This window comes from Saccostrea echinata, unplaced genomic scaffold, assembly GCF_033153115.1.
Source record: "Saccostrea echinata isolate AGI-Se365-2 ecotype Australia unplaced genomic scaffold, CSIRO_AGI_Sech_v1 ptg000009l, whole genome shotgun sequence".
Classification (NCBI taxonomy): domain Eukaryota; kingdom Metazoa; phylum Mollusca; class Bivalvia; order Ostreida; family Ostreidae; genus Saccostrea; species Saccostrea echinata.
This window is the reverse complement of record NW_026889758.1, coordinates 17,922,501-17,936,914: the sequence shown is the minus strand read 5'-3', so window position 1 is coordinate 17,936,914 and position 14,414 is coordinate 17,922,501. Positions and strand designations below refer to the sequence as shown.

At 33.8% G+C, this 14,414-nt stretch overlaps 1 protein-coding gene across 1 annotated transcript in view; it reads left to right on the top strand.

The window, feature by feature from the left end:
• LOC133181930 (uncharacterized) overlaps positions 1-14,394 on the top strand; it is a 27,957-nt gene extending 13,563 nt beyond the window's left edge. Inside the window, exons 2-3 of the mRNA XM_061316580.1 lie at positions 7,080-10,672; positions 13,464-14,394. Of these exons, the coding sequence (XP_061172564.1) occupies positions 7,099-10,672; positions 13,464-13,735 (3,846 nt within the window). The 5' untranslated portion in view covers positions 7,080-7,098 and the 3' untranslated portion in view covers positions 13,736-14,394. The remainder of the gene's footprint in view (positions 1-7,079; positions 10,673-13,463) is intronic.
• The last annotated feature ends 20 nt before the right edge of the window (positions 14,395-14,414 follow it).

Here is a 14,414-nt window from a genome sequence, read left to right as displayed (position 1 = left end):
TTATTAAATCTGAATTTGAGAAAATAACATTCAAATTTACACATTTTCATTTTTTCTGATTACAGATTTTCTTACTAATAACCATTAACTGTTTCAACCAAAAACCAGTTAACAAGTAATATATTGCCATCCCTAATAAATACATATACATGATTTAGAGGGCAGGGATTGGGTTGAAATGTTTTTGTATTTTCACCATGGGTTGTTCTGCTCAGAGGAGCTTAGCCAGCATCATTGGGTCAAAGGACATTTTGCATAATGGGTAATTCTTTTGAAGAGCTCAGCTGGATTTTTTTTTTTTTTTTTTTGGATCAATGGGTTGGAGGGCATGGCTTGTGTTTCTAAAAAAGTTGTTTCCCTGCAATTCTTCAGAATGGTTTAAACTGGTCCAGAAAGTATATATTTATAGGGAACAAATTGAAGTATTTAAGAAACTTAGACCCCTATATATGGCTTTTAAGAATTTGGCTTTCGTTTGATTTTTTAGACAGATGTCTTTGAGCAGCTAGGTTATGTTAATTTTTTTCCTGCAAGAATGATTACAAGTATTCATCCCTGTATAAGTAAACAAAGAAAGACATTTTATTGCAAATAATTATGTTCATACATTATATCTTTACATTATTCATATAAAGTATAAGTGAAAGTACATGAAATATTGTATTATTGATTGGTATATTACATTGATGGAAGAGCCATACAGACAGATTTAGGACTAATTGAAAAGAAAATTGTGTTTATTGCTTTAGATGAACAACAATCAGTTTTCATTAGAAATAAAGGAGAAAAAGTATTTAGTGGATGTAAGTACACATGTAGTATTATGGGCATCATCAAAGAGTAAATTTGCAAGATTGATGCATGGCTATAATCTATGATAAAACACACTTTGTTTATGGTGTCTCATCTGTCCACTCAATAATTTGTCACAAAAAATTTAAATAATTAGAATGGTCAATCTTTATGAGGTGATTAGCCATTAAAAGATTTTAAGCTTTAGAGGAATAATTTCTTATCAGAGTCGACCGTCACGGTAGCTGACAGTCGGTAGAGCACTCGCTCCGTGATTTGAAGGTAGTGTGTTTGAATCACGGCCATGACTGACTTAAGTCTTTGAAAAATAGGTATCAACTGTTCTGTGTCATGGTAGGCGTTGGCACCATAAAGAACCCTCACTGCTCAATGGCCGTGAGTGTCAAGTGAAGGTCTAAATTTGAAGCCCTTCACCGGTATATGGTGATGTCTCTATATGAGTGAAAATTTTCGAACAGGACGTAAAACAACATACAATCAATTTTATTAGAGTTAGTAGAGCACCAAGTCATAAACATTATGAAAAATGAAAATAAAAAAAACTCACTTGAAGTGAATCATTATTGTCAGAGTCAATGACTATTGCCTACATTATTTTTGCACAAAATTGTGAATATGCTAAAATAAATAACACAAAAAGAATACTATATACCCTTTTCCATATCACATCTTGTATCAACCCAAGACAACCAATATCAGCTGTGGCCCTTTGGTTAATATTGGTGTATCGGGCTGATACAGGATGTAATATTGAAAAGGGTATGTTCCCCTGCGAGAATATCAAGAATAATTCTTGAACTTTTAAGAAAAGTTCATGAATTATATTCTTGAATCTGCTCATGAAATATTCATGATCCTATGAAGTTAAAATTGGACACTCATCAGGGTTCTCATTAACGCAAGAATCTGCGTCCTAGACGCAGCAAAATTCCTTGGGACGCAAGGTTCTTAAAAACGATGCGTCCGCGGACTCGTGATCGGACGCGTCCTCGTTAGCGAGAAAATTCGGGAGATTTCGAAAACGGGGAATTTAGATGTTAGGATTTGTCAAAGAAATATTTAATCGAAACCTTCATGTAACTATCATAAAGTTTATCCAAGAAACAACTTTTCTTGTACTTATTTCACTTTTTTTAAACAGGGATTGATCATAAGATATTTCATGTTTATTAGTCCAGTCATAATAGTGTCGCATGCCAAACTTAAAAAAAAAAAACACTTTTGAATCTTGAGTGTTATCTACATGCAGAAACCATAATTACTGCTTGTATACACAATGGGGCTTGATTATCTCGTGAATTTCACCCAGTGCAGACGACCGACAGGATTAGTTACGCCTCATTGCACATGACACCTGTGATTGTACACAGTCAACTTTTGGGTACTAGTTGATTATGCAACAGTTAATTTTAGCTTTATAAACACCAAGTTATTTTTATGGCAATTGATTACGCGTGTATTTTAGAATATGGCTTGAATGCATTACCAGTTTATATACTTGAATATGTTAATATTGCGTAAACAAACTGATAAAATGATAAACATTTTTATTGATGTTTGGATGGAAGAATACTGCAATATTTTAGCAGAGACATATATATGTCTCTGATTTTAGTTGGGACTCAACATAATTTTTCTGGGACGCATCAAATTTAGCTGGGACGCAACCTTCTCAGAAATCTTGAGTCCTGGGACTCAAGTTAGCAAAATCCTAGTGAGAACCCTGACTCATGATTTCATGAATTTTATTCATGAAAACCAAGTTAAAGAATATTCATGAATAGTGGGTTGTTCATGAACTACTTACTACTCTTGAAAATTCATGAACTTGCTTGAAGAATTCATGAAATCATAAAGTGTCCAATTTTATGATCTTTCATGAACATTTCAGGAACTTTTTAAGAACATTATTCTTGAATTACATAATTTGACAGAAGGCCAAATTACTGTGAGTACCCTCAAAATACATGTACATAAATATTCTATTCAAAATTTGATAATATATAAATAATAACTACAATATTCTGAACTAAATGCTATGTATTAATTCACTGAATTTATAAATGTATACAGCTTTTAGCCAACACACTCTTAAACAATTACATGTACAGCCTGGATCAGTTTCAGAATTTTAAACGACACTTGTGTTCTTCTTTTGGCACATTCAAGTAAGTCAGATGCCTGTGGTGCATTTGTAATCCCTGTCAACTTTGCTTCTTCACATTCCAAAAATGAATTTTTCTCTATGGGTGTCTGCTGGATCACTCACTAATTCATCCAAAATTGAAATCCATCCTTTAAATCATGATGTGGTAATTTTTTTCTTATGCTCTTTTACAATAGGCCTTGTTTTTCATTTCACTCTCCCTGAAAATACATATACATGTATATAAATGATATGCCAAATAGAAATAAATATTACAGGGAACAGGATACTTTTAAATAATATGGGAATTGTGGTGATGCTGCAACTGGAGGCCAGAAAAAATATAGGAATTACCTGTCTTTTATACAGAACACTTGGTCTTTAATTTTTAAAGAATCAGGAATCCTTAGGGAGGAGTCAAAGTCAATTTGTAAAGAAAATTTTAAAATGATTTTAGTTTCAATTTAGAATCAAGTTTCCTTTTTTTCCTTCAATTTGAGCTAGACCATGGGCACAAGGGGGTATGTATGCCCCCCCCCCCCCCTTTCCAATTTTTATTATAAAATTTAAAAAAAAATATTCTGAGACCAACACACACAAGTTTTTTAAAATAAATTTTTAAAATATATTTCATTAAATTCATTTCATTTAACAATAACTTAAATTATATTTCTCTCCGAGTTATATTTTTTTGGGCATGCATGCAACAAGTGCTTATCAACAAATTTGGAACCAAAATAATTTAAAAAATTATGTTCTTACCACATGCTTTCTGTATTGCAGTCCTTCCTTTCTATGAATATAATAGTTAACACTCCATTAAAAAAACGTTGACAGAATCTAGATCTATCGACAATCTTCTGACAATGCAAAGCACGTCTTCCTTTCAATCAATGAAAATTTGCCGCTCGCGTTACTGCTTAACTAATCAGTAATGATGTTATAAATCAGCTACCAGAAGCGTCCAATCAAACGACGTTTTATAAAAACGATTGAGGTTGCGATTCAAATCATACCCGTAATATTAATTGGCCGCCAACTTGTTTGGGGTACCTTGATAAAAAATGATGAATAAATAGGCCTAGTTAATCGTGTACTGGTAATATTAAATAAAGTTTTACTTTTTTCAATATATTTATGCTAACGTTTCTACAAACTTTAAAAAAATCTTTGAATAAAATGGGTGTGAAAAATTATTGATACGAATTGCCTCGCCACCCGCTTAAAAGATGGCGGCCTTTTTCGGTGGGCGGTGGGGGAAGTTTGTAAACTTCAGAATTTACAATATACACTGCATTGGAGGTTATATTTTAAATGCACACCATGCAAACAACATCCACAGAAAGATCAGCACTGTTCCGCCTGCATTCATCAGCTCACAACGTGTCAATGAGTAAGTTTTCATCTGTTTTATACATGTTCACTGATGTTAAAATCGGGGGATGGATATCGTGTGCACAGCCTACAAGGTTGTTGTTTCAAATGTTCTTAAATTAATTATATTTTTATGGCCCTATTTATTGTTTGGTTTGTTCGAATTTCAAAATGAGATTGGCAAGGCATTTGCTTTTTTCTCAAGAATGAAACAAGAGGGAGATAAAATACGATTTAAAATTATACATAGTGTTGTTAGTTGACAGAGTTTGACACAATCCGTGTCCTCACAGATTACTTAGTAGGCAAAAAGTACCAATATTATGTGGAAATAATTTTATATAGTATTTAAACTTAACATTTTTTTAATTATCTAGCTTATTGAATTCAGGTAAAACAATTGTGTTTCTATTTATACATCAAAATTATTCACATAAATTGAAACTTAAGTCATCACAGGCATACTATAGACGTTTGAAACTACGCAGATAGTTGCTGAATGTTTTTTTTTTTTTTGTTTGTTTGTTTGTTTGGGGTTTTTTTTGTCAATGGCTATTCATTTAAAATATAACTTTCATAAAGAGCGTACAATTATTACAGGTCTAACAAAGAAACAACTATAGAACTGAAATATTCCAAAAGACAGAAGAATCAGCCGCAAGAATCAGCTATGTTTATCTGTGAAGGAGAATTGACAGGAGTATGATTCTTATGGAACCAAGTTGTTCTGGATCTTCTCATGCAAGCACACAATTTGAAACTGACATCATAGACAAGACTAATATGATATCTTTTCAGATGTTCAGCAACATGTTTATTAACCTCACAATTTTTATTTTCTACTTTAAGATGTTACCTTATAAAAAAATAAATATATGTTGTAAATTTTAGAATCATTTATGCCCATGAACAAAAATGTTGCAATAGGCATGGAGGCTTTTTTTAAATAATAAATTATAAGTTTTAGGGATCAAATTGTATTTTTTGTTTTAAACATACTGGACTGTGAGTGATGGTTATCATTACTTGAAAACATTGATGATTCATGTATTTCTTAAATGGACATGAGAAAATACAATTCATGTTAATGTGTATGTACCACAATTGTATACATATTTTGCATTTTAAGACTTAAATTTACATAAATTCCCTGATTTGCAACTGATAGTCTATAATGATGTTAAAAAAAAAGCTCCAGCAAGCTTTTCTACAGTCTATTTAGTCTTTCCATTTCAACATTGAACAGTATTGTAATACATGTAATGTTAAGCAATTACCAATGGAGAACACTCAGTTAATTAAAATTGTACTTTAAAAATTCAATATCAATAAATTTGAATCATAGAATTTAAATTGTACTGAGTCATGAGTAATCATGAATAGTCATGAAACTTGTGTTGCTGTGTAATGTTGAAGATTTTCGAATTTCATGAAGGTTCATCATTGTTCATGAAGTATAAATTTTTTTCAATATGAATATGTTCATGAATTAAATTCATGAACTACTTTTATGAAGCTGTTATGAATCTTTTATGAGCATTTATGAACAATGATGAACAACTCATGAAAGTTCTTTAAGTCATGAATATCATCTCGCAGGGGTTTATTACATACTTTGTAATAAAATACAGTGTACATTTACTTCAGCAAATACAAATAAATAATAATCACTTACAAGCTTATTATATAAAGAACAGTAATTTGAAATTAAGAGAATGTGAATGAAAAAAAAAAAATAGATGTTTTATCACAAGTACTGTTTTTTAAAGGAGGTATGATATAAATCTGTAGCAGCCCTACAGATCCATGGCATATCAGATCAATATCATCAATTATTATATTTGATCAATCAGATATTGATCAAATTGCACTTAGATATGGTTTTTGGTGTAGTGAATTTCATAATGTGTTCCTGGGATGATGTTTTCAAGTTTTTATAACATTTTCCTTTAAAAAAATTGGTCATTAATGGCAAATCAGCTCATTAAGACTGACATTTTTTATTATTTTAACATAATCTGACAATATCTGTCATTTTTATAATGAAAAAGGCTCCATAAAAATTCCTTGGTATAATTGGTGTTTTTGTAATTTTTGCATCACTTAAAAATAGCAATCAATAACTAGAGGAGCACGAATGCAATAGTTGGAAATTCCCCTGGATTTAGATTGCCAGGCTGCAAATCAATGCTGTAAGATAATATATGGGTATGTCAGTACTGGGAGAGAATCATTGTCTGACAGCTTAGGTCCACCTATTAATGGGAATATTATAGCTCCACAAGCATTAAAAGACACAGTCAGCTACTCCTCTCTTCTGTACTGACGTTCCTGCATGGTTGTGGATACTGAGCAGTCTTCATTGATTTCTACCAGACTGAGCTGATATATTAGTGACGTGCTTGTGTTTAATCTAGCTGTGTTGAGGTTTAGTTTTCCATAATCAAATTTTAATTTTATCAATATGATTTGCTAAAATGGCGGCAGTCTTTCTACTGTTTATACTGTTCACTGCCACATTTCATACTTTATGGTCATTGGATATCCTTAAATGTCATCTATAATGTAGGTACTGTGGCATGATTTTCTGTTATACTGTTGACTGCCAATATTTCATACTTTATGGTCATTGGATATCCTTAAATGTCATCTATAATGTAGGTGCAGTGGCATGTTTTCTTATATAAAATTTGCATGTGTCAGTTTTGTCATTTACATTACAATCAGGGTTTCTCTTGTTTTTCAGGTAGAGAGTTTCCTTAGAGATGTCCTCACAATCTTTTGATGAGTCCTCCAACTTAGTGATTAAAGTAACTTCTCCTACAGAACCAGAGAGCACAGGTGCTGAATCTTCAGAACCTGGTGAAACAGAAAAGTCAAATTTCAAAGAAAAACATAAAGGTGGACTCCATTTCATCAAAAAAAGAGCAAAATCACCATTTCGTAGTCCATTGAAGTCACCCATTAAATCACCCTTCAAGTCTCCCAAAACTTCATCCAAAACATCCAACTCTGATCAAGAGCTCTTGACTGAGGACTTCAAGGATATAGAGAAGAAAATCAGTGAAAAGAAGTCGGAGGAATGGCAAGTGTTTCAACAGATGCAGGATAGAATTAAACTGAACATGCTTAAAACTAAATCCAGTCTAACAAAATTAAATTCTGAATCATCTGAGGATCATGCTGATGATATGGAAGGAAAGAAAATTTCAGATAGAGATCAAAATACTTTGATCTTAGATGAGAGTTTAAAAGCTAATAAGGAGATCTGTGATAATGATGAACTGTTAAATCTGGAACTACAGCAGCTCTCTGTTACTCCTGTACCCTGCCCTAGAGGAATTCCCAAACCCCCAGCAAACAGTTTACGGACAAGCATGGAAAATCTTAGCAATTTGCAAGCTGAAAATATTTCTGGAAATATTGAGGGAGATTTACTAGGTTTGTCGGATGATTTGGACAATGGAAATAAGGAAATTCAATCTACAAACACTTACATTAACCCAGACCTTCTAGAATTAGATGGTTTCATGTCATCCACAGACTCTCAGTATGGAAGTAGTATGCATAGTAGCTTTGATGAAGGGGACATGACTTATGGAAGCAGCATGCACAGTGCAAGATCTTCAGCTCGGACCACTCCTCTTGGATTTGATCAGGGCTCTTGGATAGAAACATCAACACAATCTAGTTCTATGACGTCAAAGTTTGTCAGTGACCTGGTAGATGAGTTTCTACAACTTGATACCATGAAAGAGGCAGCAGCATCTGTTGAAACAAAGCCATCTTACTCCTCTTCAAAATCAGCTGATTTGCTTGACTCATTGGATCCATTTTCATCAAATACTGCTACCCCAAATACCTCACAAACCCATGCAATAAATGTAAATTCAACTTTCTTAGATACATCAACAAGCAGCACACAGCAAAAACAGTCTGATCAAATTTCATCACTAGATCCTTTTGGATTTGACAACACAGAAAATCTCTCAACAAAAAGAGAACAGCAAGAGAATGTTTTAGAAACTGGTTCACCAATGGGAGCTGATGCTGCTCCAATATTTGATCCTTTCAATGGGTGCAAGGACAATACAATTGGTCGCTCAATTTCTCCCCATGTTTATGATAATTTTGGATTTGGGTTAACAAATGCCTCAGATGAAAACAATGAAGATAATGTTGACCACACAAACTCAGAACTTGATTCAGAATCTAATAAGGAGTGTGGGAAGTTTGATAACCTTAATCCATTTTTAACAGATGAAAATTCCCTGAGGACAGATGTTTTTGAGGAAAAATTTCTAGAGCTGGCAAACAAGTCTAATTTATCCAATGTAGATTTAGCATGGGGCTCTCAAAATGACAATGTAATAGAAAAGCATTCCATCAATCCTTTTAAAGATGACATTTTTGCATCAGATAGTGCAATAGAAATTGTGAATCAACCAAAACTGGGGAAAAACAACCCTTTTCTTGATGACACGTGTGAAGTAGTGATTGGTGCTGACATTACAAGCAATCCATTTTTAGATTTAGACTCGGCACCCCCACAAACACAGGATATGACTGATTTTGGATTGTCAGATGTCAGTGATTTTCTAATGGGTAATGACAGTAAGAAAACTGAGCCAATAAAATCAGGAGTGGATGATTTTGATCCATTCAAAACAATACAGGAATCTCATGAAGACTTCATTACATATGAAAAAGCAGCAGGGTTTTCAACTCAATCAGAATTACAAGATAACCAAATAAACCAAGCAGAGATTACAGAGAGAAAAGATGACAAAGAGGAAGATGAGGATGAGGATCAGGATGATGACATTTTCAAATTGAAAATCAAACCTATTGCTGCAGACCCTAATAAACCCAAACCTCCAACTGATCTTGGAGCAATGCCTTTACTGAAGCCACCTCCAAAAATTCCCAAGTCCCCTCAGCCCCCTAGAGTAAATCCTTTTGATAGGGACTCACCACCAGAGGAGGATTTTGCTAAATTTGAAATCATGCATGAAAAGGAAGAAGCAGAATCTTCAATGCCAGAGCAGTCTGTCAGTTTTTCTACCACTATATCCACAACAGAGAGTGTCACTCCAGAAGAGGAACAGAATTTGGAACCTTTAGAACCTTTCTATCCAGAGGAAGAAAAGGATGGCTGGAAACTCATGCTTAGACAGCCTACTAAGAAAAAGCTTACCACGAATAGATTCTGGAAAGGTGTTATTGTGCGTTTGGTTAAAACAGAAGAAGGTCCTGTAATCAAAGTGTTTAGTGAAAAACGCAGTGATGAGTGCTATCATGAACTTCCTCTTCAGCCTTGTTATTCAGTATCTGATGTGTCTCAGCAGCATTATGATCAGTATGGAAAAATCCACACCTTGAAAATTCAATACATCTTTTATCGTGAACGTGTAGGAATAAAGACAGACAGGATAACCCCTTCCTTTGTCAAGAAACCAAAGGCAACAATGATCTTAGATCATGCTCCACAAGTCTCAGAAATGATGAAACTTGGTTCTTTGGATAGAAATGAAATCAAATCATTTGGAAGGGCAATTGAAAATGCTCTTATGAATCTGGATGCCCATAGAGAAAAAACTTTGACATACGTAAAGGAAGAAGTGTGTGCAGAAGTGGTGGATGAATATGAAGCAGAGCTAGATAAGGCAGGTGTTCTTCTAAAGCAGAAGGCAAGAGTCAGAGTCTTCTTCCTGGCTTTTGTCACTGGGATGCCAATGTGTGAAATTGGTCTGAATGACAGGCGGAGAGATGGAAAAGAAGTTGTGGGTCGCCATGACATCATTCCAATTAAAACAGAAGAATGGATCAAATTGGAAGATGTGGAGTTTCACTGCTGTGTAGATAAAGATGAATTTGAGAAGACAAACAACATAAAATTTCACCCACTTGATGCTTGTCATTTTGAGGTTCTGAGATACCGTGTGAGGTTACGTCAAAATAAAGAACTCCCTTTGCAGCTCAGAATTCAGCAAACTTTGAAAGAACAAAAATGTGAAATACGCTGTGATTTGTTAGTGACAGGTTATCATTCATTCAGTAAAAAGCATGGACAGTTTCCCTGTGAGAACATTGAGGTCCATTTTCCAATTCCTGAACAATGGATTTACTTGTTCCGATATGAAAAGAGGTTCAGATATGGCTCATTTAAATCTTCCACTCGTAAACCTGGTAAAATCAAGGGTCTTGAGAGGCTGACTATGATTGCTCAAGGACTGCTGACTCCGACACTGATGGAGGCTGATGTAGGGAGTGCCAAATATGAACATCTAAACAGAGCTGTAGTATGGCGTATTCCTAGACTGCCAGAAAAAAATGAAGGTAAATTATTTCAGAATTTAAAAATAAGCACCTTTATATTTTCTATATGTGAGTGTATGTTACTGGAGTAAGAGGCCCATAGTATGCAGGAGGGAAGGGGGGGGGGGGTATGCTGGCAAATTCCAGCATTTGAAATTTTGATCAATATGCCAGTGTCTTTCAAGCTGATGTAAGTCATATTTTCCATTTCACATGGGACACAATTTCAAACATCCATAAGACCATAATTTGTTGATGTGCAATCATCAAAATTGCAATTAAAACTTGTTATATGTTGGACCCAATGAACAAATTTGACTCAATTGAGCATTGTGGTTTGGGAATTTTGCTAAGAAATTTTAGTTGTTGGTGTTTGTTCCATTCTTAAGTAAATATCATCCTCACAATGTCAAGGTTTTGTGCTTTCAGAACTCTGCACAAACCTTTGACATAAGTCGCTATTTAAAAGTTGGGCTAGAAAGCTACTATTTCATTTGTTCCTGGTCTAGGACTGGAACCAATCAGAAAACAGCTTTTATTGTAGGTAAGTTTTGTAAACAATTTTGACTCCTCTTTAAATGGAAAGTATCAATATTGTAGGATTTGTGACTAGATATAAATTCTACGAAACATCGGAGATTGATTTTTTTTTTTTTTTGAAATTGTCCTCCTTACAATCACAAAAGATATGCTCTGGAGTTGGGCAATTTGCTAACGACGGATTTGAAAAATATATTCTCATTCAGTGGCTAGTTTATAATTACCCATTACGTCATGTGTAACCTCAAGCCCAACTTTTAAATAGCGACTTATGTCAAGGGTTTGTGTGCAGTTCCGAAATCACAAAACCTTGACATTGTGAGGATGAAGTAAATATAAGCCCTACCTTGATCAAACTTGCATGTATGAAACATCAAGGAATGCACACTACCATTTTTTATTTAGATGCTGCATCTAACCTACATTTGTGGGATATGTGACCAGGTTAAAGGTTTTGGACTATAAGCCTTCGTGGACCAAAATTGAATGATGCTTCTAGGGATTCAATACCAGTAGACTTGCTTAAGATATTGTAACTGATCCATTCATATTTTTTTTCTTCATAAATAGCCTATTTAATTTTTTTAGCGCAGGGGGCTTCCCAAAGTATTTTTTACTGCTTATCATGACCAGATCTGTATGCATGATGCATCTTGAGATCAACCAAAATACTTAAACCACCTTGCTTTCAATGCTGCAAGTGATGTTTGTTTTAGCAGAGCTCTGTATAATGAAAATCCTTTTATGATGAACTTTCATATAAATGATAGTCTTACAGATGAATATTTATTTTGTATGAGATTGCCTTTATTTATAGATAATTTAACATTCCATAAAAAGAGCTTAGTAATCTCTGATAACCTTTTTGTCAACATGATACTCTTCATTTTAATCAAGATGGTAATCATAAACCTGTGTGTATTTTATCCTTTAAAATTCTGATGAACATATTAAATGTGGTTACCAAAAAAGCATACTGTAAAATCACTCTATTTTTCAAGGGGTCAAATTTTTGTGCTTTGAGAACAAAATATTGGTTTGTGGATATTGATTTCATGGTTCAAGTGAGACAAACACAATTCTGTATATTACCGGTAGTTAAATTTTAACATTTCTTAGAGGATATGAATTCATGGGACTCTTCATGCCACAAAAACAACAAAAATTAAAACCCCATGAATATTATGGATTTCACAGTACACAGTAAACATGGAAACTACACTCATCTAATTTATATTTGTAATGCATTAATTTTATATACATCAAAATATTATCAAGAAAGGAAAATAACTTCAAATTAGAGTTAAATTTATTATTGTCCAGATGATAGAATGAAAGTGACTGCATTTCATTCTACCACTGACACAGATTTGTGGATCTTGCATTAACATCTGTAATAGTTTCTGTTGAAATTTTAGTTATCCAGGTCCAATCAAGGGTGTACAGGGATTTACCCTGGGTTTTATTCTATACACCCTAAGGCTGAAGGGTGTATGGAATACAACCTGGGGTAAATCCCCATACACCCTTGATTGGATCTGGATAACAAATTTATTTCCTATGTACTCAAATAAATTCTTTTTAAAAAAAGTCCAATCAACTGTGTTTCAAGCTATCGATAAGATTTACTACGTCCTACAATGCATCCTGACGTCACGCTATTTGCTTTTTATCATAGAGAAACTATGCATTGTGACGTCATGTTTTTTACCCCTGGCTCAAGTCGGGTGTAAGGAAATTTACACCTGACTTTGAAACCAATCAAAGCTTGTGTTACAAGCTACATAGGAAATAATTGATATTACACTACATTGGTTAAGTCCTGTTTTTTCCAAAACTGGGTTGCAATTTTGCTGCTAAGAACAGGACCAATGGTAGATTTGAATGATTTTTCATATTTATATAGATATTTATGTGAATTTTCATAAAACATAACTTATTTGGGAAACTAAGAGAGATAACTCTTTAATTTTGGTAAAAATTGTTTTTCATTATTAGAAATCAATGAAAAACGGAAAATATTTTTAAAACATCTCCCCACCCCCCTTCCTGTAAAACAAAAATTCCTTTATCTTTTTATGGGTTTTATGAATTGTTATACAACCATCAAACTTAGTATTGATCACTGTTGAACTTTAATTTTATAATGTTTCCATAGTAAAAAATGGTGACAGATCATTAAAACTATTTGGTAGTTAGGTAGTCTCCACATGGTTACCTTGGAGGAAGTTGCAACCAGTTATTTATAAGTTATTTAATAATATTTTGGCAGGTGCTTATACCTCTCACTTGTTCAAACTGACTTTGGAGTTTGGAGCCCATGATGAAATGCCTGACTCCTTTGAGCAGTTCACCACCGTAGACTTTACCATGCCATCCTGTACAGTGTCCAAGTCACAGGTCCGCTCCATCTCCGTAGAGAACCCCACCCCACCAGAAAAATGGGTTAAGTATCTCGCCAAGTATCACTACAAGATTGAGATAGACCATAGGGATGAAAGAGTTCCATCCTCCAAGGAGAGCCCAGCTAGTGACAGTGAGTGACACTGAGTGGAGAGACATTGTATAAATGACTGTTGAAGCCTTTGGAATGCTGCTTCTGTGGTTGTAAGTGTGATTCTAGGTATTTCAGGGTTATTTTGGGTAACGGAACTGTATTGATTTCGGTCTTACACTGGTAGCTTAATGATCTAGAGACTCTCCCAGAAAACTTACTTTAGATGATGATTTAGTATTCAATTATATATGTGGTTTCTGTGTTTGCTTTATTCCAAAGAATTTTTACAATTTTACATATTACTCACATGCTATGGTTGTATTACTCGTGCTTTTGTTTCACATGTAGCTACAATGTAGGTCCTTTTAGGGGGTTGGAATTTGCTTTATAATTATAATTTAATCTCAGAACTTTTTGAAACACCAGATTTCCACTGCACATCTTTTATTGCTAATAATACATTATACTGCACAAAAAAAAAAACATTAAATTAAATGTATGTTTATGTGATAGATGGTAGGTTTATTGATGTATACTTATGTTAATTTATGGATACAGAATGGAAGCATAAGCTCAAGAGCATATTAGTTCTTAGCAGAAAAAATGCTGCTTTAATTTAAATATACACTATGAATTTATTGTTGAGCTATATAATGGCATCATTTACGTGTAAATATTTTTTTATGTTTTAGTGAAATTATTTAAGCAAGACTACTTTTAGTTTGT